This window comes from Sphaeramia orbicularis, chromosome 8 (assembly GCF_902148855.1).
Source record: "Sphaeramia orbicularis chromosome 8, fSphaOr1.1, whole genome shotgun sequence".
In the NCBI taxonomy this organism is placed as follows: Eukaryota; Metazoa; Chordata; class Actinopteri; order Kurtiformes; family Apogonidae; genus Sphaeramia; species Sphaeramia orbicularis.
In genome coordinates, this window is record NC_043964.1 from 27,591,771 (window position 1) to 27,619,517 (window position 27,747).

Consider the following 27,747-nt stretch of genomic DNA (forward strand, 5'->3'; position numbering starts at 1 on the left):
TATTATTGTATTAACCAAGAGATGCAACAAAGAGAAAATATAGGTTTTGTTTTAAATACTTGATATATCAAATATTCACAGAGCTGATATTTGTTGTGGGACAGTCAGTATTTCCAGATTTATCATAGATTATATGAAAATTTCATAACTCGTGACAACTGTAAGACAATAAAAAGGATTGTTTCTGATGACTACTGTGTGGTTCCTGTTGTTTTTACCTCTTATTGACATTAAAGTGTTTAGAGTTTCAAGGTAAAGTAGTTTAATATGGTGCTATAAATGTGGATTTTACAAGATTGAGCCATAATTTGTGTTTCTTTTTTCATATATTTGATTTTTATTCATTTGATTATTCATTCTATTTTATTTTGCCCATCACCAAATACATGGTATGGTGCACAAACATTATGTTATAACAGAAAAAAAAAGTAATAGTAATAAATTAATAGTAATAGTCTAACAGTAAGAAAACCTTTCATTATGGGGGTTAACTGAACAACCAGTATCATCATGTCAAGTGAAGCAGCACACTGTAATGTAGCAGTAGTTCCTCTGTTTGATCACTAGGAGGCAGTAGATGCAGTGATTCTAATAGGACAGTCACCTTTAATACTGTTCCTTCAACTGTCAAATCCATGAAAAAAAACAAAACAAAACAAAACAAAAAAAAACAACCTGTCAAGTCCATGAATTTATTTATGGAGCCCCTTTGGTGACATGTGAGAAAAAAGTAAAAAAAATAAAAAAGAATAAATGTGTGGCCACATGTTAACATGTTAGCAATGTGTGGCCATGAGACAACTGTCAAATTAGAAATTGAAATTAAAATTAAAATTAATAAATAAAAATAGCATATTGAGGTCTTTGGTGAAACTTCCAAATGAAAATAAGTGCTGCGGTTTCTGTAGAATGTATTTAATATTGGTACATTCATGCTCTACATTAAAATACACATGAAAATAAGACATACACACATATTTTTACTTCTATGCGCATGATTATTTCCTGTGTCTTGCCGGTGTGGGGCATCTCTGCAGACACCTCTATTCACACATGCAAATTAAACACAGCTGTGGTACGTGGGTGAATTGAGAGGGGAAGTTTGAAGCATGTCTTTGACAAAATGCATCGATGGCTTCTGACCTCTTGTCTTTTATTTGCATATCTGTTTTTGACACTTGCTTCTTTGGTGAGGAAGTTGTTTATGTCCCAGCAGCATTGTGATAACGTTTAGAAGGAGATTTCGCTCAGAAAGACAGGAAACACAAGTAGTATTTTGTAAGAGTTTGTTCTTCAGTCTGGGAGGATGGATGAAAATGCTTAAAAAACAGTTGATCCCATAGTTCCATGACCCACTGAAGTCTGGTCTGTGCATGTCTGATGAAGACTGAGCCTCTGTTGGATGTAAAGTGAAATCATCAAGGACCATGGAACACAGCGTTTGCTTAAGTGTTGATAATTGTCAAATGGATTCAGACTATGAGTAAGTTCATTCTGTTATTTAATTGGTGGCTGAATTTGGGAGGATGCTTGAATTTTCTTGATTTAGTTCACTCACTTCTGTGCATCTTTGCTTTCACTTTTAATTCCACTCTTAACCCTTTACAAGGCTTTCATAGAAATACTCTGAAATTCAAAATTTCAACCTTAGAGTGATATTGCAGAACATAGCAAGACTTAATTAATTTTGTGAAATTTTTCAACATTTTTTATTGTCATGTCGAAAATCAAGGTCAGTGAAGTTACCATATTTGGCACCTTGCCCATAAGTGGAAAAAAAAAAAAATAAAAAAAAAAAAAAATAAAATATATATATATATATATATATATATATATGTATAAAAATCCAAGCAGTATATGGGCGTTTCTATGAAACTGGGTTCATTTTGGTACCTGGCACTTTGCCAGCTTTTTTAGACCCAATAATGAGAGAGAAATTTAGATCTATTTCCCTCCAGGATGTACCTAATGATGACCTCAGATGAATGCAAAAAAAAAGTATACTCTTGCTCTGAGCCATCCAAAAATTAATACATTTTTAATAAAATATTGGGGCCAAACATAGGACCAAAATTGGGACAGGAAAAGCTACCTAGCTGTCAGTGTATTTGATCTGGAAACCATGGGTTGAAATGGTCTTATATACTGCTGTAAATAAAGACACCGTGTTAAATTTGCTGATCCTAGTGGTTTTTCTAATCCAGACATGTGGGCTTTTCATGAATGTGCAGTCTCATTCCAGGTTTTGTGTGTAACCCATCGTGTCCATTAGTGTTACATGTGGAACCTGCCCATTTAAACACATAAATTGCAAGTGATTTTTCAACGGTGGTCATTTTTGTGAAACATTCTGCCTTGCATAATTAGTTTGAGTCCCAAAATGTACATGTGAGAGAATAAAAAGATATTAAAAAAAATTGTAGCACAGAATTTTTGTGTCCTTTTTACGGTCTTACATGCAGATTTTTCTATAAAAATAATATAAAAATGTGTTTTATCTGAAAAATAGTTTGTCTCTTATCTCAATAAATATTTATTTTTAAAGTGGACTCAAAGTGCTTCCAAACTTGCTTCATAATATTAGTCTCCATTTGGTTTGAATGTTTAGCTCCTCTGTCCTGTTTTTAGGGACCAGTTTCATAGAAGCACCCATCTGTAAAAAAAAAAAAAAAAAAAAAAAAAAAAAGCAAGAAAATCACATGTAATGTTAAAGGAACATATATGTTTTAGAACATTAGATCATTACTTTTAGAACATTAGACTAACATAAGTGCTGATCCAGACCCCTGTCCACATCCACATTATTCTTTTGAACATGGTTTCCTTACATTAGTACCATTACTTCATGGTACCTAACAAAGCAGGTCCACTCACTGTTGGACCTGACTGTTTCCTCACTGTCCTTACTGGAACTGTTGCTGTCACTGTCTTGGAATGTGTATGGAAATTACCAAAAATAGTTACTTACCTGATAAAGGGTTAAAATGCTCGGTGTACTTCACGACTGCTGCTAACGCTACTGTTGGTTTAGATGCTTATTCTTATTTATTTAGTTAGGCTACTCATTTACACTTAGAATTGTTAGTTTGCTTAGTTCTTTAGACATACTTATTTATATTTATCTAGACTCCTTTTTTTTTTTTTTTTTAGATTTTCTAGACTTGTTACAGTTTGTTAAATATGCTTAGCTGTATTTGTACAGGCTCTTTATTTAAAGTTAAATTGTTATAGTTGTTTTGCTTAGATTGTATGTGCTCGGCGAAAGGGTACCTGCAAAGTAAGAATCTGATTGTATGATTGTCTGGTTCTCTGTACATATGACAAATAAATATTGAACTGAATTGAAAAATCTTTTCCCTCACTGATGCTCTTAAAAATACATTTTCATGTCTGTTAATTTTCTCACCAACTCTGACTTATTTTTCTTGTTGTTTGTATGATTCGATCATACAGTTTCTTTTTACTGACTGCTTCCTTTTCTCCTTCAGTGACATAGCAGAGGATTTTCCAGAACAGAACTTTGGGCACTGCCAGGTTGCAGAAACACCCCCCCAGAGCTGCCCTGAAGCCCTGCAAATGGAAGTATTCACGGCATCCAGAAGTACAACACCAGGTCTGCTATTGTAACTAAAACAACAAATACCCAGTAACCCAGTGGGACCAATGTGTAGGAAATAATCAGTCAATAAAGATACTGTTACCACAGAAGGGTTGATGTAATTCTGTTTCTATAGACAGTGAGTCGAACACGAGTGAGGAAACGTTTGTGCCAGTTAGCTCCCTGCAGAGACAACAATGGTCTGCTGCCACTTTGAGGATTCTCTCATCAATGCCCAGCCGCATTTCAGGTGACACGACATGTACTACACTACTTGTTGATCAATAATTTACTGCAAACCTATAGGAATGACTCAAGAACTCAATCGAGTAATAAAGAAAACAGAATTATAGCACATAGAGAATGCAACAAATGCACTCAAGGTGTGGAAAGAAGTTTACACCTAAGTTTCCGTTCCAGCAGAGGTGCCAGTCTCATTTTAGTTCAGGGTCCACATACAACCCAACATGATCTGAAGTGGGCTGGACCAATAAAGTAATTACAATGAAAGTTTACACCATGTTTTCATCAACAAAGCTTCCTCAAAAATGTGAACAACATAAACAACCTGAAATGTGTTAATATAAATAATTACCCCTTTTTAAAAAAAAAAAAAAAAAAAAAGACTATTTTATTTCTGCTTCTCATTGATCCATGTATATTACAGCTTACTTTGTGTGGTCCTCTGTGTCTTTTATTCATTTTATTACTTTTAACTATTTAATTTTATTTTATTTATAGCCTTGTTTTGGTTTTATTTACTTATTTGTTTTTTTTTTTTATTGTATTTTCTTTTAATGGCATTGTTTTTAGTTTTATGTGCTAATTAACAGTTGTTTTTTTAGTGTATTTTCTTTTTGTTTTATAGTTTTTACGATTCTATGTGCAGCACTTTGGAAATGTTTTTGTTGTTTAAATGTGCTATATAAATGAAGTGGATTGAACTGGATCAGATTACAGAACACGGTGGATCTACAAATACACAAAACATTTAATAAGAGGCAGAATATTGTTATAATTGCACTTGCTTATCTTAAAACATTTCAGGTTGGTCATATTTGTTCAGGTAGTTTACATTTTTTGTGAAAGGATAGTTTGTACATGGAAACATTTTCATGTAATTTTACTTTTTTACAATAAAACAAAGAGAAAAGTATGGAGTTGTCATTATTTATAGGTTAGTAACATATAAACATAATAATATATAAATAATATCAGTTCCAAAATATGAATGTCTAACTTCTATGTTTTATGAGTGAAAAAAGTAAAATTATATTATCAAAATGTTTACATCGACAAACTATCCTTTAAAAAAATGTGAAAAACATGAACAACCATGAACAAAATGTAATTTATTAAGAAAAAAGTGCAATTTTAACAATTTATGCATTATTTGGCTTCAGTTTCTCATTTTCACATGTTCATTACAACTTACAGATCACAGTAGATCTAAATACACAAAACATTTAATAACAGGCGGGATATTGGTACAATTACACTTAACTCTCATAAGACATTTCAGGTTATTCATATTTGTTCAGGTTGTTCACATTTTTTGTAAAACACTAGTCTGTAAATGTAAAAAATTTTGTGTAATATTACTTTTTTTACACTAAAACAAAGAGAAAAATTTGTGGTTTTCATTATTTATAGTTTTTTATGATCGTATTTTACTGGTCTGACCCACTTTAGATCGAACTGACCTAAAATTATTTTAACATCCTTGACTGTTAATATCTTCAATGTAATTTTTGTAATTCACTGATTCATCCTGCAGGCCTGATTGGACCTTTGGCGGGCTGGTTTTGGCCCTCAGGCCACATGTTTGAGACCCCTCCTTGAGATAATATTGGTCTGAATGTGACCCCTGCACTAAAATAATTGTGAAAAGCTCCTGTGTAATTTGGTGGGCCATATGTTTGTGATCAGTGAGTTACAGGAAACTGCTATATTAAAAAAAAAAAAAAGAATGAAAATGCTTGTTCATACTCGTAAAACCATGAAGGCATTATTTTTTTCCACATTTTCTTGATCTACCAGGACAGACTAGCAGAGGACAACAGCAGACCTCCTCCTGTGATCTTGCTCACCCCTCCAGACCTGCCCAGGTAGAGGCTGACAACATCAGTACAGAGGGTAAACAGAGACAGAAGCTTCAGCACCACTGACCCCTGCTGTTCTTTGTGTTTTAACCTCTATTCTTACATTTTCTCTCTGCCTTTGTGAGTCCAAGCGACATCCTCATAATTCAGACAGTTCAAACTGTGTTTTACAGGAAACCTGAGGCAGCAGCAGGTGTCCGACCTCCAAGGCCTTTCAGTGGGAGACGGTTTGAGAAAGCTGCAGGCGATGCCCATTAGTCTGGCAGATAAGAAGGAGCTCAGGTACAAAGCAGTATCATCATCCTTTTTAGATACGTCATTGACTATTTCAATAACTTTTTCACACATATGTTGGTTAAATAATGTAAATACTGTACTAAATACTTCATTATCATTTGGTATAGGCCTATTTGTTGACGACACTCCTTTATTTTGTTCAAACAGGCGACTTGCTTTCAGTGACGTGGCTGAGAATTCACTCCTTAACAGAAACATCCCCTGCTACCGTCACCTCAGTGCGTACATTTCAAGGGTGAGTTCCAATAATATTCCCTGTAATAAACCATCGACCACCTGCATCCGTGTGCATCAGTGGTAGTGTTGTATAGTAGCATACAGTAGTATAGTAATATTCCAAATTCTGACTGCCTTTTGTTGCTATTAACATTTACTGGTACTTTTGCTTTCATTACTTGAGTACATTTAATTGTAGTTTACTTGATATACTTAAGTACAGTAAATACTAGATACTTAAAGACTTTAACTGGAGTAACATTTCAGTTGAATGCATGAATGATTTATTTATTTTTAAAATGGGACAGTTTGAATTAATGTACATTTACACATAAATACAAGAGATTATAGGCAAACGGCTAATTTTCATCCATTGGCAGGTTTAAAAAAAAAGCATCTTACAAATGACATAATACTGTAACTGAAGTATAGTTCAGTTTAGTTTATTTCAGACACAAACATAACACAAAGCATAGGAAAAAAAAACAAAACAAGACCCCCCCCCCCCCCCCCCCCAAAAAAAAGGAAGACATACAAAAAGAAAAACAAGGAACAACACATAGTACACACAAATAGACAAAAAGTTGGTGACTTGAACTTCTACCAGTCATTTTTGGTAGGGGAGCTGTACTTCTACTCAACTGAAACTTTCCAGTTCTTAATGCACAGTGTTAGGAGTAAAATGTTACAAAAGTAATGCGTTACAGTAACTGATTACTTTTTGCTGTAACGCAGTAATGTAAGGCATTATAAATCAATTTTCAGTAATATTTTATTATATATTTACTAATATTTAATTTTATTTTATGTTCAATAGTGCTTTTGTTATAACACACTTTTTGCCCATAATTTAATTGCTCAAATTTAAAAAAAAAAAATGCACGCTCCATTTATGACAAGCATCTGTATGAGCTCAAAAAGTAATACAGGAGTCATGTAATGCATTAAAATTCTGAGACAGTAATATTGTATGGTAGGAATTACTTTTAAATAACAGTAACAAGTGATCTGTAATGGATTACAGTTTGAAAGTACCTTGTACACCACTGGTTATACAACACTTATCAGTTGTGATGTTTTGCCCCCTCAGACTTGGCGCCACTGCCTGTTCAGCTGCCTCCCTGCCCTCACGTACTTCCGGTTGTGGCATTTGTCCATGAAGACCATGAGCGCTCGTTTCGGAACCGGTGTACTCTCCTACTTCCTGTTCCTCAGAACACTCCTGCTCTTTAACCTCCTCCTGTTTGTCATAAACGGCCTCTTCGTGGTCTTCCCTCAAGCCGTGCATCCTCCACCACATGACCCTCAGGTCTCCACTTTCACGGGCCTTGAGCTTCTCACAGGCATGGTCAGATTCCACCCACTACACCAGAGCAGCACCTGACCATTATTCCTGTTGCACTCTTGAGCTGAATGTTGTTCCTGTTATCCACTGTAGGGTTACTTCTCCCAGACTTTGATGTTTTACGGCTACTACACCAACAATGCCTTCAAAACCTGCAGAGCTGCTGGTCCAAACCCCTCCTACAGCGGTGCATCAACAGAGCTGCCAGTTTGTAACGCAGTCACCTCCCAGACGGTGCCATACAACATATCAGCTGCATATTTCTTTACTATCGCCATTGCATTCTTCACAATCTGCATCATCCTGGTGTACAGGTGGGACTAAGGCTGAATTAATCCAGTCAGTTCTGGTTTATTACCCTATAGCAGCAAAACTACTGGTTGAATTCATACCAAATTGGGTTTATAGATTGCTAGTGACCCAGAATAGATCTGATTGCATTTTGGGAAAAGTAGGTGAAAGTTAAAATTTTTTAGGAAATTTTTTATCTTTTTTTTCTCCCATTTACTTATAATAGGTGAAATTTCAAATGTCTATAAAAACATCAATTTTGTTTCAGTTTACTTCAAACTTGGCACATATATAGAGGCAACTCATGCTGACATCATCAAGGTTATTAGCGTTAACAAAAACTAACGAAATGACAAAAACTAGAATTGTAAAAACATTTTCGTTAACTGAAATAAATAAAAACTATAATTAAAAGAAAAAAACGATAACTAACTGAAACTGTATTGTGTGCTTACAAAACTAACTAAAACATATAAAAATTATGAATAAAATTCCCTTAGTTTTCATTTTTGTCTATGAAATCGATTTATTTCCCTCAAGCAATTTTAACCGCTGGCACTATATGGTATTTAATGGTCCATCACTTGTGGTCACTTGTGGTTTACAGTCGTCTTCTGGTCCCCACTCTACCTGGAAACATGGAGACTAAAGTGGGGAGAAAGCAGCAGAGTCCTGTCTGGGATTTATTTGAATATGACGGAAAAGAAGAGAAAAGATTAAAAAAAAAAAAACTAAAACTAAGCATTTAGAAAATAACAAAAACTAATAAAAACTAGCAAACCTGCTCTCAAAAAAAAAAATTAAAACTAACTGACTTGGAGAAAAAAAGCTCAAAACTAAATAAAACTAAAGTATAATGAAAAATCCAAAACTATTATAACCTTGGACATCAGCACATGCATAGACATGATGACATCAGCTGGATCAATTCCAAAATAAGCTACAATATGTGCAAGGGGCAGGGTTTGTTACCTGGCATCACTTGTTTCTATAGTATTTTTATATAGTTATTGCTCTCCTCTTCAGTATGTCCAACTCTTTTGGGAAAAATCTTCATGTGATGAACTCAAATGTGAATCTGGCAGTGAAGGTTTTCTGCTCGTGGGACTTTAAAGTCACCAAGACGATGTCGGTGAGACTCCAGTCTGAGAACATCCGAACTCAGCTCAAAGTACGTAGAAGCTTCAGTATTCAGATTTAAAACAGATTTCATATGGAAGGTTGAGTTTATTTTCTTTCTGCTTTATTTGAATAGAAAGACAATACATATAGGACATAGGTATTGTATGCAAGTATGCAAACAATAACATGTAAGTATATAGTATTTGTAGCTACAGTAAATCATCGGCAGGCTGTGTCCCGGGTTTTTCAGAACAACTCTGGGAAAAAAAACAAAAAAAACAAAAAAAAAACTAGACGCTTAACAAAATACATACACATTGACACAGATCAGGAAACACTTGAACACAGTACAATTTATTCAATGCGTTCATTATCTGTTTACAAAGTATTTTTAACAAAAGTTGGATTTTTCAAGCATAGAGTGGTTTTAAGTAACAGATAAAGCTTGCACTTTGTCCCATTACTGCCAGTTTTTTTTTTTTTTTTTTTTTTTACAGTGCAGAAACTTTTTAATGAGCCTGTTTTACCCTCCTATATATTTTTTTCAGCATTTCAAGTCTTTCAACATTCATAGACAGGTTAAACATGAACATTTCCAACAAAGGAGGATTAACATATCTGTAAATACACACTCTGTGATGGCAGCTGTCACCCTTGTCAGTGTTTCCACTTTCAAATATTGGTAGTGAAATGTTACAAAGAATGTTGTTTTTTTTTCTAACAGGAGCTGCTGTCTGAGATAATCAGAGGGGAAAACAAAAGGAGCTGCCTGTATCGACTGTGCCGCCTCGTCGTGCATCTGACGGGGTGGGCTGTTTGTCTGGCCAGTGTATTTGTGAGCACCCTCACCGTCCACTACCAGTCCGAGGTTAGACGCTGAAACACTACAGTGCACTCAGACATGACAGACTTCCTGCAGACATGAGCAGTGGGGGCTGTGTGACAAAAGCAACTGAGACAGAAACACCTTCTCACCACAAATAGTTTACTTCTTCTTCTTTCCTGCAGATACGTTGCACATTATGCATTTGTCGTGTGAATATGTGTCAGATAGAATGGTAGACATAATTCTAATCTAACTGAAAATGCAAGTCACAGTGTCAGAAAGTTTTACAGAGGGAGAAAAGTGATCACAACTCTAAAGGCACATGGCTGACAGGAGCATTAGAAAATAGTAGAATGTTATTCTTATTTATTACCTCCACCAAGGAGGTTATGTTTTTGCCAGGGTTTGTTTGTTTGTTTGTTTGTTTGTTTGTTTGTTTGTTTGTTTGTTTGTTTGTCTGTCCGTTAGTGTGCAACATAACTCAAAAAGTTATGGACAGATTTGGATGAAATTTTCAGGGTCTGTTGGAAATGGGATAAGGAAGAAATTATTAAATTTTGGTGGTGATCGGGGGTGGGGGGGCCCACGGGGGGGGGCGCAGACCAGAAAATTTCATCAAAATCTGTTCATAACTTTTTGAGTTATGTTGCACACTAACGGAGAGACAAACAAACAAACAGACAGACAAACAAACCCTGGCAAAAACATAACCTCCTTGGCGTGGGGGGGCCCACGGGGGGGGCCACTGATCAGCCTTGGCGGAGGTCTGTGCTCTCCGAGTGCTTCTAGTTAAGTTTTTGGCAAAAAAGTCGTCTAGTAAATATACTTACATCCAACTGTACAACTGTACAACTATATTTTATTTGTTATTGTCTATCAATGGGAAAAAAAAACTAATACTATTATCATTAAAAAATATTTTTTAAATGTAAAACAGGGCTTGCATCTTTCTCATCAGTTTTCACACAAAATCCTAAAAACTATTCTAAACTTAACAGTGATCCATGCCTGCACAGTGGAATGTTTTTAGGGTTTGCAGCAGTGAAGTTTTGGAGCCCAGAGGGCTGTTTTTTTCATAGGGCCTTAAATCCCTAGTGCCCCCCGTGGTTTCACACATCAAAAACACAGAACAACCAATCCAATACAACTCTGAAACTCTCTTATTTACCAGTAAGAGTGGGTCAGATAGAATAGAACACATAGAATAGAATAAACACTTTTCTGAGTTTATACATTTTCCTTATTTTCATGAAGTACCCATATCTCTCTTGTGGTTTATTCTTTCCTACAAAGAGTGCCATCAACACCAAGTCCTTCAAAGAATCAGAACTGCTCCATTTATCAGCAGTCGTATCTGCCATAAACCTGTTACTGCCTGGACTTTTTAACTTACTGACTTGGATGGAGAATCACGAGTCTCCCAGTGTTCGCGTTTGTGTCTCCATCTTCAGGTGAGAACGAAAACTCCCCACACAGGAAAGTGTTTGTTACTTGGCATTTTTCAGAAGTCGACCTTAGAAACATGTTGTCACTTGCTGACATTTTGACATTTTGCCACCAGACAAATGAGTTATATGTGTCGTATTGATAATTTTCTCAGGAACCTGCTGTTGAAAGTCAGTATTATTGGAGTGTTGTGTTACCGCTGGTTGGGGAGAATTGCCGTTGAACCAGAAAGTCATGGTCTACAGGTCACAAACATTCTTTTATTTGCTTCCTGAAATGTATCATGTGATTAAAACTAGGTCAAAACAAGAGTTGAGATGTAACTTTACAACCTTATTCACTACAAATTATGTCACAGTGTTTCTCCTCACATCCAAAATAACCATTAATAAATCAACTTTACCTTGTCATGACATGTGTTTCTGTTCTTCACAGTGTTGGGAGAACTTTGTAGGGCAAGAACTGTACCGCTTACTCCTCATGGATTTTATCTTCACGGTGCTTTACAGCTTTCTGGGAGAGTTTCTTTGGAGGTTAGCTGCGCTTCACCAGAAATATATGTCACCTGATTCTGATGTTTTACGGCATTTTTCAACAGAATGAGTATATTTATAGCATCCTCTGTTCAGACTTTTTTCCAGGAAAGTGCTGAGAAGGAACAGGAAGCCAATGTTTGACATTGCCCGTAATGTACTGGAACTCATATATGGACAAACCCTCACTTGGTATGACCATGAATATTTGATTTAGACACAGAACAATTGATGATAATAATAATAATAATAATAATAATAATAATAATAATAATAATAATAATAATAATAATAATAATAAAATGATAAAGTTGACAGTCGTGTTGTTTTCCCAGGCTTGGGGTGTTGTTTGCTCCGCTACTTCCTGCAGTCCAGATCATCAAACTCTTTGTGCTGTTTTATATGAAGAAGGTTGGTGTAGCAGGTGTTTTCATATCGAACATGTGCATTTGAAACATAAGGTTTGTTCACTTTCAGGCCAGTCTGATGCTCAACTGTCAGGCATCCAGAAAACCCTGGAGGGCCAGTCAGATGACAACACTGTTCATCTCTCTCTTGTGCTTCCCGTCATTTATTGGCGCTTCTGTGTCTGTCACCTACACAATCTGGACGTGAGTACAAATATGTCAACCTTCTTACAGTCTGTAACGAAACAACAATGGCATGTGTGTGAATTCCACAAACACACGAAGCCTTTGTGAGTCATTGTGTTCCAAGCATATTTATCATATTCTAATAATTGCTATGTCAAAGTGTCAGGTTTGTTTGTAGTGTTAAATTTGATAAAATACACTAAAAATATCTTCAAAATAACATGTTGACATTACAGAAAGTACAGTTATAAAATGTAATGGCAGTGAGATTAAAAAGTGTGGTTATAATAGAAGTGAATGGAACATTTTTGTCCATGAGGGTGACCAGAGAGAGTATCTGATACTACAGGAAAAATACAAATTTTGTTAATAATCTTTGGCCTATCCAAGACTCTCATAACCAACAATGTTTCATCCACCTGGTATTGATTTTATGGGAAATATTAAATTTTTGTTTTTTTTTGTAAAAAAAAATCACTCAAAATTCAATTGATTAAACTGGCATTGAAAGGGTTAAAATCCTGAAAACTATTGAATGTTTGGTAGTTTTGAGCTGGTGGGAAGTTGTGGGAAGAGATTTATTAAAAAAAAAAAAAAAAAAAAAGCTAAGAAAAATGATGTATGATGATTTTATAGCAGTTTTTTTGTGCTTGTACATTTTTGTACATGAGGGTGACCAGGGTGCAAAATGTACCATGGGAGAATAAAACACATCAAAGAGTAAAAGGTTTAGATTGGATGGATTTCAAAAATATAACTAAAGAGAAACATTTCTGCAAAATTTCAGGCCAAAAGCTGCAACACAGCCAAAATGATCAACAAATGAAAAAAAAAAAGGAGAAAAATGTACAAAAATGTACAGAGGAGGACCTAAGGGTTAAGATGAAGTACGCTGTTTAACAAACACCAATACTATTAGATTAGATGATTGGATGAGATTTTATTGATCCCACAATGGGGAAAATCACTGGTCAAAGCAGCAACAGAAAAAGTGCAAGAAAAATGTGCATGCATAAAGATAGTACAAATTAGAAAAGCACTCGGAGAGCGCAGACCTCCGCCAAGGCAGATCAGTGCCGCCGCCCGCCCCCCGCCCCCTCCGATCACCACCAAAATTTAATCACTTGTTCCTTGTGCCAGTATCAACAGTTCCTGAAATTTTCATCCAAATCCGTCCATAACTTTTTGAGTTATCTTGCACACGGACAGACAGACAGACAGACAGACAAACCAACGCTGGCAAAAACATAACCTCCTTGGCCGAGGTAATGAATAATAATAGTAGTAAGTAATGAAACTGTATTGGCCATATACATATTTACATAAGAGTAGAGCTACAACATGTCAGACAGTACAGATGGGAGACATGTGTTGTGTTATACAGGGTGGAGAAGCAAAATTTACAATGAACACTCAGTTGTTTTTTCTCAGCAGGCACTATGTCAGTTGTTTTGAAACCAAACATATATTGATGTCATAATCATACCTAACACTATTATCCATACCTTTTCAGAAACTTTTGCCCATATGAGTAATCAGGAAAGCAAACGTCAAAAAGTGTGTGATTTGCTGAATGCACTCGTCACACCAAAGGAGATTTCAAAAATAGTTGGAGTGTCCATAAAGACTGTTTATAATGTAAAGAAGAGAATGACTATGAGCAAAACTATTACGAGAAAGTCTGGAAGATACTATTAAAGAAGAATGGGAGAAGTTGTCACCTGAATATTTGAGGAACACTTGCACAAGTTTCAGGAAGCGTGTGAAGGCAGTTATCGAGAAAGAAGGAGGACACATAGAATAAAAACCTTTTCTATTATGTCAATTTTCTTGTGGCAAATAAATTCTCATGACTTTCAATAAACTAATTGGTCATACACTGTCTTTCAATCCCTGCCTCAAAATATTGTAAATTTTGCTTCCCCACCCTGTACAGTCTGTGGTAGTGCTCCTGGGTGTAACAGTCTGCATCTACAACTATTATTTGTGGTCCAAAGGATAGAAATGGTGTTGTCCTCCTTCTGCAGGATTAAACCATCATCAGGGTGCGGCCCGTTCAGGAACCTCACCACGATGTTTCAGTCAGGGAAGCTGTGGGCCCAGGACGTGGAGGACACCTACCCGGCGTTGGGCTGGCTCAGCTGGGCCTACACTCACCTGGTGGAAAAACCACTATTTTTATTTCTGGCCTCTGGAGTCTTTTTGTGAGTCATCACGTTCAGAGTTTCAAGAGCAGTTTGTGTAATCTAACTGTCTGATGTTTTTATTTCACTTGCAGCTGCACAGATTGTACTCATTCAGTAGCTGTTTTTGTCTCATGTCATGCCAAGGGTGGGACATAATGGGGCCTACAGTCATGGAAAAAATGATTAGACCACCCTTGTTTTCTTCAATTTCTCATTCATTGTAATGCCTGGTACGACTAAAGGTACATTTGTCTGGACAAATATAATGATAACAACAAAAATAGCTCATAAGAGTTTAATTTCAGAGCTGATATCTATCCATTTTCCATGTTTTCTTGATAATAACCAAAATCACTTCAGTTCTTACATCAATAGCTATGGCATTGTACCGACAAAAACAGCGCTTTTAGGCATTTTATGTTTTCTTTTCTGTCTGTTTTAGTCACATGATACACACAGGAGTTAGTACTTGATTGCATAACCATTGTTTTTGATAACTTTTGATGGTCTAATTATTTTTTTCGTGACTGTAATTTCAGAAGAAAGTTGTTCTGTAGGTCAATGGCAAGAGGTGATTTACTTTTGATCCAGTGTAAAATATGCCATTTTACATCATTTTATATCATTTTAGTACAGAAAGTTGCAGTTTGTTGTAAAAAAATATTGAAGTCTCAGCCTGTGAAAATACATAAATACATTGACTACACACGTGAAAGCTGCATAAGTCCAAAATCTATGCATTTGCTGAAGATGTTTGATGATAATTTTCACTTTTTAATAGTTCTTCATCTCGCTCTCAAAGAATAGCGTGAAATATGCTGAAGTACCAGCCATGTTCTTGTTGGGAGAGTATGTCATTTCCTTTTTCAGAATAGTGATTTACATTCATGCTCAAGTTGTTGACGGCCAGAGGAAAATCATCAAACTGTTGGAAAAACAAATCGAAAATGTAAGCATGTTAAAAGTTCTTCCCTTGGACAATAACTACCTTTGTGTGATAATTTTAACATAACATTATGATCCATTTCTGTGTCATATACAGGAGGGTAAAGATAAGAGATTCCTCATCGGCAAACTACATGACATTCATTCATCGGCAGAGTAATCTGGTGTCAGGTGAGTAGCATCTGTAGAACCTCACATCTGTCGCAACAATCGACTATAAACCAGAAAGAAAGTCTTCTACATAAAAGCTCTTCCATTTTTACTTTTTTTCAGTTTGTGACTGAGCTGATCTCCTCCATATCAACCTGTTGGATTTTTATCTCTATTAAAAAAACATGTCATCAGGAACTTTATCAATAGTACAACAGTATAACTAGTATGAGTGAATTAAGTGTCCATATATTCTATTGTATCTAAGGGTGAACCAAACTGGAAACTCTTTGTATTTATATTTATTTATAGAAATATTCTTGTATGTACTGTGTTAAGAAAAACTGTTGAAACTGTGAATGATGATCTTAAAGTTGTGGTGTGAAAAAACAAAATAAATGCTTGACTATATTCTCACTGGCAACTGTTTTTAATCAAGAAAAAAGTGATAGCCTAAATGCAAGGTTTTTGGTTAATTAGATTTATTTCTCTTTGCAAGTAGTTGGTGTTTAATAATAATATGTTATAAGAACACACACACACACACACACACACACACACAAAAACACTGGCGCAGCATGATGAGTTATAGGATCTCCTCACAATACTGACCTGATTCAAAAATTATCAATCACACAATTTTCTCGTGATTATTTCAAAGATTTTTACTCTGTGACGGAGGCCATTTAAACTGCATTGAAGTAAACTACTATAGAAGTTATTAATTACAAAAAATGTTTGTTATAACTGTGTAACAGCACAACAGGAAAGAAAAAAACTAAGGATCAGGCTCTCAGGTTGTGTGACCCTATGCTCTCATTGGCTGACATTCAGTGACACTGCACTCTCATTGGCTGACGTTCTGTGACACTGCACTCTTATTGGCTGACGTTCTGTGACGCTCCGCTCTCATTGGCTGACGTTCTGTGACGCTCCGCTCCCATTGACTGACGTTCTGTGACGCTGCACTCTCATTGGCTGACGTTCTGTGACGCTCCGCTCTCATTGGTTGACATTCTGTGACGCTGAGCTCTATTGGCTGGCATTCCGTGACGCTGCGCTCTCATTGCCTGGCGTTCCGTGATGGTGTGCTCTCATTGGCTTACGTTTTTGTGACGCTGCACTCTCATTGGCTGGTGTTCTGTGATGCTGCGCTGTCATTGGCTGACGTTCTGTGATGCTCCGCTCTTATTGGCTGACGTTCTATGATGCTACGCTCTGATTGGTTGATGTTCTGTGATGCTGCGCTCTCATTGGTTGGCGTTCTGTGACTCTCCACTCTCATAGGCTCCAAGTGACCCCCATGACCCTAATGAGGTTAAAGCGGGTTCAGAAAATGAATGATTTGCAAAAACTGCGTTTGAAATAGATGAACACTGTTGTCTTTTACCAACAAAGAGGCTTCTGAGTAAGGCTCATTTTTATCCATAAGTGCAAAACACTAAATGCAATAAACAAAATTAAATAAAATTTTGTGGTGCATAATTGGCTTACAGATACTGTTTCTTTGGGTATTAATCTGTCTGCTACTGTATACATGTGCCTTATAATTAAATTATCACAAAGTGTTTCAACAAAAACAAAATATTACTTTTATGAAATTGTCAGTGTCTCGTCTGTCTGTTCTGCTGCTCCTCTCTCTCTCTCTCAGTCACACCTCCTCATCAGCTAACTCCACTCACCTGTGAGCTCAGCTGTGGCCCATCAGGCTGGGTCTTTATATATTCAAGTGTCTGCTCTTTATTTTTTGCCAGATTGTTTTCTACCTTGTGTGAGACCCTCCAGTGGGTTTTCCTGTCTGAACCTTGATCCTGACCTGTCCCATCTGCCGCCTGTCTGTCTGACCACGTCTGCCTGTCTGCTCCCTGGTAAATTACCTGCCTTAGTTCTGACCACGTCTCTCTACCTGCCTCCCAGTTTACTCACCTGTCTTCCATCCCTGACCACATCTCCTGTCTTCGCTCCTCTGGCTCTCCTGGTTACAGACCCATCGCCTGTCCCCGACTCACCTGCTGCTTGTCTGCTGGAAAATACAGACTGTTCTAATGGAGCTTGTGGTTCTGCTTTTGGGTCTTCTGTTGTACTCATTACAGTCAGACCTGTTTTTACTTTTAACGCAGTTCCAAATAAAACCATATCAACTATAAAATAAAAAAAACAAAATTCCATTTAACTATCATCTGCCAGTGCTATCTGATATGTCAAAGATTAAAAATCCAAAATCTTCAGCAGGGTCATGTGTTAGAGAATGAATGGACGGATGGTGCTGAAGGGAGAAACAGTGTTTATTTAACAGAAAAACTAACTAGAGGAACCAACAAAAAAAAAAAACCTGAGGGGAGTAGATGTCAGAGTCCGCAGGGTTCAAAGACAGTCTGAGAGGTGTGAGAAGAAAGGGGATGAAATGATCAGACACTGCACAGCCGCAGAGAAGACCCCAGATATTAGCTCCTGATCGTCAGACACTGCTGTTGCGTAGCGCAGTGAGCTGTCATGTCAAGCACCTGGGAAACAAATGGGGGGTTAAGTGCCTTGCTGGACAACAGCTGCCCTCATATTGTTCAGCCTGTGTATGCTGCATGACACTGCAAAACTGTTTTATACATTGTTATGCACTGATATAAAATAACACCATCAAAATGCTTATGCATGCTTATACATCTACAGCAACTTCAGAGGCAAGTTTATTTTTTCTTCTTTTTTGGTCCAACTTATCCCAAATATATGTGAACATTTTTAAAAATACATGCAAGATAAAACGTTTAGAAGGTTCAGTTTTTTAAGCTGCAATAAATGGGAACAAAAATATAAAACATAACAATGAATGAGGTATCATTAGTCCATGGTTGCCATAAAAGACTCTGACTAAACTGGTAGTAAACAATGGAAGTACACAATAGTGCAAAACTTGGCACAGGTGATACCTTTCTTGAGAACTGGATGATAATGTTTCCTTGTCTGGAAATGTATGATTGGTATCTGTGTTTTTCTTTCCTTTCAGTGAAGTGAAAAATTTTCTCTAAGAGATTGTCTTCTTTATCTTTTGGTTTTGAAGTACCTTTATCTTTTATCTTTTCTAATGTAAATAAGTGTGCCTTCTACTGTCTTTGGTTGCGCCTTGTAATGTCTTGTACTAAGTTGGAGAGCTCTACCTCAATTGCGTTGTACTTGTACAATGACAATAAAAAGATTCTGATTCTGGTTGATGCGGATCAAAAGGTCGTCATCCTTTTAAAACCATGAACAATGCATGGAATTTATGCAGTTTTATGAGTTTCACCACTTTACGAGGCACCACCCTGGGGACATAATGCATGACCTGACCACCCTGTCTGTTTTGTCTTCTTCCAAAACATGTTACTTGTTCAATAAATGATACTTTTCTTAAATAATTCTCATAAATCACACAAAGAATCAGCTGTGACTTTTCTTGGTTTTGTTCAATGTTTTGAATTGTCTGATTAGCAAAAACTACATTGAAATGGTTGAGCAGTGCTGTCATTTACCAACAAAGAGGCTTCTGAGTAAGGCTCATTTTGCCATAAGTGCAAAACAAATATAAAAAATAAAATTAAATAAACTTTTGTGGTGCATAATTGGCTTGTAGCATGGGCGTTTTTAGCCCATTTTTGGGGGTGCTGAAGCACCCCTAAATTGATTCCCAGCACCCCTAACATATTTTAAGGTTGCTGAAATTTTCCTTTTTCTTGTTTACTTAATGTCCATTCTTAACATGCTAGAAAAATATCAAAACCATATACAGTACATGGTCGAAATGTAATACTTTAGCAACAAAAAATACAGCACCCCCACACCCTTTTTGTCTCAAAAATAGTTTGATCCACTCCATCCCTCCTCCCCTTCCCTGACTCAGACTGTGGGCTCCACCTGTACAGAGCAGTGGCAGGCGCTGCCTTCTGGGGTTGGGTACAGTAGTGGTGGAAGTACCTGGTTTAAACCAGGACATTTGTTTACTTCTATCACTTAATACCAACACTTTATTATCATCGCCAGTCCCTGTTTTTGCTGCACTGAAATGTAGATCACTGTTTATGCTGTTAGGTGGGAGTTAGCTGATATTTTTTTCTAGCTAGGAAATGTTCCATGTGGTTCAGTCCACCTCTGTCCTCTGTTTGAACTGGACTGACAGAAGCTGCTGTTGTGTCTGTAGGTATAAGATAAAGTGTTATTCCACCTATATATATTGTTTTATGTACATTTATAGAACAGATTTATAAATGTTCCACTGATAGAACCTGTAAAGTGAATGCATTGTCATGTGCAGACAGTGTTTGGAAGTAGATCTGGTAGCTCTAACATTCCTCTGGAGTTAAACCCATTCTCTCGTAGATGTATATGTTGAGGAGCTGCTGCATCAAAAAGGAGGATTACCTTCCACCAGAAATTAGGGTTAGGGTAGATTTCTTTCATGATTCCAATTCATTCCTCTTTTATTGTGGCTCAGCATTGAAATAACTTTTATCAGATGTGATGGTTTAGTCACAGAGTTTCTCATACCCAAAAAATGTTATGCTTTTCTTTCACAAATGTGGGAGTGATGGTCCAATATTGCGTTAAAATATACAAAACAGTGAAATTTATCTTGCCTGGCCAGCCAGCACTCTGGGTGATCAGCACCACTCAACCTCTGATCCTAGATTCACCCCTGTAGGAGCTCATATAATCACTTCTCAACTGTCCAAACCAGAGGACAGTCCAACATATGGTGTAGAGCTTTTACATTTCTAGTTATCACATCTTTGGCCAAATATACCTATGTGTAATTTCTGTATATAAAAACATGTTCATCACATTCTTTATAGCTAGTTTCCCAGTTTTGCATATTTATGTTGAATGATGTTAATGTAATAAAAATATCTATATAGTGTAATAATAACAGCAATATACAGTATATCACCTGATTTTAATAAATTAAAGGTACTGAGGTACAGAAACATGCACAGGAAGTGCAGGTGCCTTCTCAGGCTCCACTTTTCTCTTTTCTCAAAAGCTGTGAGTCATTTAAGTTTTTAGTTTAGTCTCAACTTTATGTCTATTCTTAACATACAGTAGTTATTTGGGAAAATTTCGAACATTTTGCTGTGAATTTCATTAATTTAATATAATATTACAATAAGATAAACCCACAAAGACCTGAACAGCTACTGGTGAGCAAAAGAATGCACTGATGTCAAATGTTTGATAACTTTTGAATCATTAATCCTATCAATACATGTAAAGAATTTTGGTAAACTACAGTTTTGCAGCTTTTCAGCAGCATCAGATATGGCTCTGTAGTGAAGGGGGAAACACCATCAACTTCTGTAGCATTGATTCACCAGCAAAACCCATGTATTTTGACAAATGACAATAACTGTAGACGCTTGTTTTTACAATCAGTAAATGATATATTTGGCTGAAAAAGTCACTTTTACTTCACTTTTCTCTGTTCTGATGTAACAACCTTTGAAAACACACTAAGATTTCAACTTAAATAAAGTAAAATACCTCTTTCTCACTGAAAAATGCAAAATGCTGCGGAAAATATTGTTATAAATTACTCACAAAAAGTTACATTTGGAAGTTGACATAAAAAAACGTTTAGGTCTTAAAGGGCTGAGTTGTGCGATTCTAAGATATAAAAAGCATATTTAGTTTCTTTCTTCAGCATATACTGTTTTTATTATCTGCATCTGGAAATATATACAAAAAAGATATGTTTAATCTTATCTCACACGTATTTCTTAAGAGTACATTTCACATGACATTGTTAAAGTTACTGATGATCTTAGATGACCAGAAATAAAAAGGACAAGGGACTGGGGTTCAGTTACATGTGTTTAACCCTTTCATGCATGAATTATGAGAACCTTACTCAAGATTTTTTTTTCCTGAGCATTTTCATTCCTCTTTAGGCATGAAAAAAAAACATGCCTAAAGAAAATTTTCTTATGAACCTTTTTTTCATGGAGTTGCAAAAATGTCCACTTAGCTGGACACCATGCGTTATATTTTTGAAGCAAAGAAACATGTATTTACTGATATAATGTGTGAAAACTATGAAATAAAAACATTTTTAATGCTTATTTTAGGTAATTCATTTTTCAGACGGGGTAGTTGTTTCTTTACCTGCTTTACTAGTTTGTCTGATAAATGAATTATCTACAAAAATTATATGTGGAAGACAGTATGAACCTTGAGCAGACATTTTAATGCTACTAATCAGAAGTTTTCTCACATTTTAACATGCTAATACCACTCATTACTCACTTCATGGAGATAATATGCAAAAAAACCAGGTGGTTTTTGACAATTTTTTTAGGTGGTTTTGGGGTTATTTTGGAATGATTTTTGGGTGGTTTTTGGGTAATTTTTGGGTGATTTTTGGGTGGTTTTTGGGTAATTTTTGGGTGATTTATAGGTGGTTTTTAAGTAATTTTTAGTTGGTTTTCGGGTAATTTTTAGGTGAATTTGGTGATGTTTGAGTAGTAACTTATCATTTCTACATAAAAAAACCCAACAACTTTAAAAAAAAAAAAAAAAAAAAAAAAAATTAAACTGTTAATTACAGACTTATAACAATAACAAGCACTTGATTTACATTTAAACATGTTACTCTAGATTAGGTTTATCAAGAACAGCATAGTTACAGTAATGGTATAAATGTCAGTGTATGGGATGTTGCATAAGTGTCCACTGTGTTGGCTGATATGGAACTAAAACAACAAAACCCATGAATATACAAGAGAACAGCTGTAGAATAACTGTCCACTGTAGTGACCACTATGCATGAGAGGGTTAAGTCTGGGACAGGTAAATTTGCACGTTCGCAGATGAACCTGATTGTCCTGTTGCTGTGTCTGTATAAAGTAGCATGTCACGTGAACTTCAGCTCATTCACATGTTCAGTTATGTCAACATTTCCCCTGGAGCACTTTATGGTGGAATGTTTTCCTCAGGTGACCGGCCAAGTTAGGTAACTTTGATCATTCACTGTAACTGGGTTTCACAGAATTTTACAAGAAATGTGTCTTTTGTTTGTTTGGGGTTTTTTTTTTGAAAGTGAATATTTTCTTAGGACTCAGTATATAAACCCAGTGTGTCGCGTTCTGTGGATGTTGGAGCCAGACTATTCTCAGTAAAGAGCATCACAGTGAGTACCAGCTTTTCTGATTTCTTTTAATCATATAAATAAAATCTAGAAATGGGATATATTCCCTATTTCACATTGAGCATTAAATGTCTCCTTCTGTAATATGTATGTTATATTGTTTTATTGCACTCATTTTATGTACAGCACTTTGTGATTTTTATCTGTGAAAAGCGTTTTATAAATAAACTTTATTTACTTACTAATATTATTTTTCTCTGCCTTGTGTTTATTATAAGGCCCTGTCCAGACAATATGGAAGAGAAAACGACACCTAAGAGGAGAGTTTGCATCAGTTTGCCAAGGAAACACATGGCAGCTTTAGAGGAGAAATATGAACTGGTAAACAATTACATGTTTTTGTATTTTGATTGTTTATGCATCATATATTTCATAAAATTCTTAATCCTCTTTCACTTACCAGGACCATGGATTGTTTATAAAAGAGTTGAATCCTTGTTTAAGTGAAGGTTATGTCCGGGCGTATTTCAGAGAATGGGGCACAGTCACATCCTGTAAGGTAAAGACTGAAATCATTTACTGATACTGATAATTAAAATATTTGAGATTTAATCACCTATTTATGTGTTTGTGGAATTGAATTACAGATAAGGAGGAGCTCTAATTCAGGTGAGACTAAAGCCGTGGTCTATGTGATGTTTTCTACAGAGGATGAAGCCAACAGCGCAGACTGGGCTGGTCCTCACTTCATCGGAGGCAGCAAAGTAGAAATAAGACGAGTTGTCAGCCTGAAGGTGAGGATAAACCAGAATGCAGTGTTCTTGTTGTCTTAATTGACAACTTGGCTCATCAACTGATATAAATGCATTTTCTTTCTTTCAGATGGAGGAAGATTCAGAGGAAGATGAGGATACAGTCTCTGTTAAACCACATCCATGGTGTTCCATGGGTCTGGGATACATACTCGACACTCAGTGGTTAGAGGATGAGAAGGACTTAATAAAAGGACTATGATGTCACATTTTTACTTTAAAATGTACAGTCGTGGAAAAAATTATCATGTTGAAGCTGCAGAAACATCTTCAGCAAATGCATATATCCTGGACTTATGCAACTTTCATGTGTGTAGTCAATGTATTTATGTATTTTCACAGGCTGATATTTCAAAATTTTACAACAGACTGCAGCTTTCTTGACTTGTAAAATGATCATATGTGTAAATGATGCCATATATCACACTGGAATCAAAAGTAAATCATCTCTCGCCATTGACCTACAGAACAACTTTCTTCTGAAAGTACAGTTGGGGAAAAAAATCTTCGACCATCAAAAATCAAAACAATGGTTATGCAATCAAGTACTAACTCCTGTGTGCAGTGGCGATTTCTCATAGACTGCAAGGGAAGCCCGGCTTCCCCTAAAATTATGTAAATTAAATGGTTAAATATGTTCGGTTGTGTTGACATTTCATTGACTACAAATGTGTTAGAACACGTTCATCTTAAAGATGAGTTCGTTCAGAATCAGCTTTATCACAAACCAACGGACGCGATGTTGTTCACTTCTCCTCCATTCCCGTTGCGCTGTTTTCTCATCCATCTCTGCTCAGTGCATTTGTCCGTAGACTGCGGGCGTCTCTGGGCTTCAATGGGACTGAGTGGAACAGTTTTTTTCATTGTGTCAAAACTGGACGGTAATTGTATAAATGCCACGATGTTGTCCCGCCCCCGGACGCCGGGCGTCTCTGGGGGTGAATGGAGCTGTGGGCGGAGCTCGGCCGGGCTGGACGCCAGAATCCCACGTGCTGATTGGAGGATCGGTCGAAAGGCTGAATCCCGTTTGATTGACAGCTGTTTTCAGATCTGCTCCTTCACTGACACAGTTCAGTTTAATACCGTCACACATTCTGCTGTGAAATCGAAAGAGAAACCACTACGAAATTACTCGTTCATTTCTTGCACTGTAAATAAAACACACTCATTGTACTTCCTTGTTTCAATTTAACATAATTTCAGCGTTTTCTTGTTTCAGTTATATAATTTAATCATTTCTTGTTCGAGTTTAATATTGTTTTGTAGATAGTTAAATCAATCAAACTGTCGGCTAGGTCGGAGTGAAAGGAGCATCTGTAGTTTAAAAAGGCTGAAGTCTGACACTTACAACACAATGGGCCAAGGCAGTCTAAGCAGCCTAGCTCTGCTGGACATTGAGAGGACACTGGTCCAGTCCCTGGGAAAGACGCCTACTTGGTACAATAAGGTCACTGAGCATTCTCATTTTTTTTTTTTTTTTAATGTAAGCCGACAATGAGCTTCCCCTGTCTGAAAGATGAGCAGCCGCCACTGCCTGTGTGTATCATGTGACTAAAACAGACAGAAAACAAAACATGGAATGACTAAAAGTACTGTTTTTGTCAGTACAATGCCATAGATATAGATGTAAGAACTGATGTGATTTTGGTTATTATCAAGAAAACATGAAAAATGGATAGATATCACCTCTGACATTAAACTCTTTTGAGCTATTTTTGTTGTTATCATTATATTTGTCCAAACAAATGTACCTTTAGTTGTACCAGGCATTAAAATGAACAAGAAACTGAAGAAAACAAGGGGTGGTCTATTAATTTTTTCCGCAACTGTATATGGATTCATATTAAATGGTAAAGCTGCACTGAGGAATTTATGGATATAGTTTATGGCGCAAAGTTTTTACATGATAGCTTCACTTGATCTTCAATAAATTTTCATTTGAATAACATTAAATGTGTTAATTTCAATACCTCCATGCCAACTATATTCCTTAAAAACCACCCTAAATTGTAATTCTACACTGAGTGCACACCTATTTTGATTGATTTAGTTTACATGCAGAAGTGTAAACTCCAAAATTAATTCCAGTCACCATTCCAGACAAATGAGTCACACTTTTTTGTATTTATTTAATGTTTCTTCTATTGTTATGTGAATGTTTTAATGGAAAAATCGACATGTGACCCCAGTGATTCAGGGAGAAGTGACATCCATATATTAGTTAAAGCTGCAAGAGACTTTCGTGACCAATTGTTCATCAAATCAATCAAAGCATCTTCAGAATTTTGTTGCGATGTGCATTGCACAAAATTCCGAAGATGCTTGAGTTACCTCCCGGTACATCCTGCATGATAAAATCCTTCCTGGATTTTATTCTGTAATACAACAGTTTATGGTTGGGATTCTGGATGACTGCTGAACTTCTTCTCCGTCCTGGTGATGGCAGCATTCCACACAGTGATGTGGTCAGTCAGGATGCTCTCAGAGGTCAACCTGTTGGACAGAGGTATGGTGTCTGTAAATGACTTGTCTCTTATTTGTAATGTTGCCTTTTTGATTGATTGATTGATTGATGTATTTATTTCAAATATGAATGTCAAAACAGAAAACAGAAAAAAAAAAACACTTAAACATAATACATAAGACATATGACACATATTCGAAAAGGAGTGAGAAGAAGTGTAACATAAACTCCCACCCCTTCTCCTTATATAATTAATAACAATAATAACCTTCCTAGTCTAAGCATATCTATGCTATATACTATAATATGACTGATACTTATTATTTAAATAATTTGGTTTCCAGCTGTATATTATATTATTTTGTATATATTTTTCATTTACAGGAAAACACAACACAGTATTATCCAATGTGAGATGTCTCCCATGTGGGCTGGAAAAGGTGCATTTTGGGATAAGATAACATAGATAAGATATGCTTTACTGATTCCCCTAAAGAGGGAAATTCAAATGTACAGCAACACAAGACAATAAGCATCAAATGCAATAGAAAGATAAAGAAAAAATAAAAACATTAAATTTGGCTGGATTGGATGCAATAAAGGACAAAACAATACAAACACACATACATTGGGATATACACATGTTAGCAATTATATTTTGTCAGCATCACAAGTAGTGAAAAAAGTTGTAGGATACCCTTTAAATTTTATACAATCTCAAATATTATGAAATATTTGCTTGAACAAGCATCAGACAGACACAAACAAATCCAAATTATTGTTTTTTTGTTTGTTTGTTTGTTTGTTTGTTTATTGTTAACAAGAAAAAATAACACAACTAAATTCTTGACAGTTTCATCATGCCAGACCCTGGATGTGTTTCATTATTTTGCTGAAACATCCCATTTTGACCTCAGTGGAACAGAGCATGTGCAGAAGAAGCATGTTGGTTTGGAGAATAAAATAATACTTGGTAGAGTTCAATGACTTAAGAGTGATTCTTCATGCAATATATCATAAATACATGAGGCATCCAAAAACTGTTTTCCACCACCATATGACTTCTTCAAAATGCCATCCATGCAACAATTCTCTGATGAAATAAATAGGAACCAGCCAATGGTATGTTTCCCTAAGCTGCTGAACAAGTTGGGTAACATGAACCAATGACTCAAACGAGATTTGTTTTTTTTTTTTTTCAGCTTCACGAGAAAACACGTTGGACAGGGGAGGAGAATCTGTCAGAAGGACACAGTATATAAACTCACTGTGGAGCATTTTGGGAATTTTCTTCCTGAGTCTTCTTGCGGTAGTTGAATCGTTATTACAACCTCTGGTGAGTAGCAGTTGTCCTGGTTTCATTATATCGTGTAAATAATCTGCAAAAACAATCAGATTATGTTGTCAATTTTGCTTAAATTAAACTAAATTTACAGACGACATGGATGTGGAGACGACAGCCAAGAGAAGAATTTGCATCAGTATGCCAAAGAAACACATGGCTTCTTTCGCAAAAATTTATGAACTGGTAAACAATTTCTCTTACTGTTATTCAATAGGAAACACCACTTTTATTTATTTATTTATTTATTTATTTACTGATGTGACTTAAATATATTTATTATTTATGTGTCCTGTATGTTGTTCTATTGTCTTTCATTTAGGACCATGGGTTAGTTGTAAAAGAGCTGAATCCTTATTTAAATGAAG

The 27,747-nt window shown here is 36.1% G+C and overlaps 2 protein-coding genes across 4 annotated transcripts; both read left to right on the top strand.

Moving 5' to 3' along the window:
• Positions 1–1,199: 1,199 nt before the first annotated feature.
• On the top strand, positions 1,200–16,050 carry tmc6a (transmembrane channel-like 6a). 3 transcript variants are annotated; one of them, XM_030140324.1, is made up of 20 exons: positions 1,200–1,483; positions 3,489–3,613; positions 3,735–3,848; positions 5,639–5,734; positions 5,874–5,982; positions 6,145–6,232; positions 7,304–7,561; positions 7,652–7,872; positions 8,876–9,020; positions 9,696–9,839; positions 11,091–11,248; positions 11,398–11,488; positions 11,679–11,776; positions 11,873–11,968; positions 12,112–12,187; positions 12,254–12,387; positions 14,397–14,573; positions 15,426–15,504; positions 15,598–15,671; positions 15,774–16,050. In XM_030140324.1, the coding sequence occupies exons 1-19, from the start codon at positions 1,428–1,430 to the stop codon at positions 15,658–15,660; spliced, it is 2,328 nt and encodes a 775-aa protein (XP_029996184.1). In that variant the 5' UTR covers positions 1,200–1,427; the 3' UTR covers positions 15,661–15,671; positions 15,774–16,050. The 3 variants fall into 3 exon arrangements, with proteins under 3 accessions (XP_029996184.1, XP_029996185.1, XP_029996186.1); XM_030140325.1 differs by lacking the exons at positions 1,200–1,483; positions 3,489–3,613 and having other exon boundaries at positions 3,784–3,848; positions 5,639–5,706; XM_030140326.1 differs by lacking the exons at positions 1,200–1,483; positions 3,489–3,613; positions 3,735–3,848 and having other exon boundaries at positions 5,656–5,734; positions 5,855–5,982.
• Positions 16,051–23,055: 7,005 nt separating this feature from the next.
• Positions 23,056–23,858, top strand: LOC115424804 (heterogeneous nuclear ribonucleoprotein A1-like). The gene is made up of 4 exons (XM_030142222.1): positions 23,056–23,142; positions 23,225–23,320; positions 23,409–23,555; positions 23,644–23,858. The coding sequence occupies exons 1-4, from the start codon at positions 23,056–23,058 to the stop codon at positions 23,773–23,775; spliced, it is 462 nt and encodes a 153-aa protein (XP_029998082.1). The 3' UTR covers positions 23,776–23,858.
• The last annotated feature ends 3,889 nt before the right edge of the window (positions 23,859–27,747 follow it).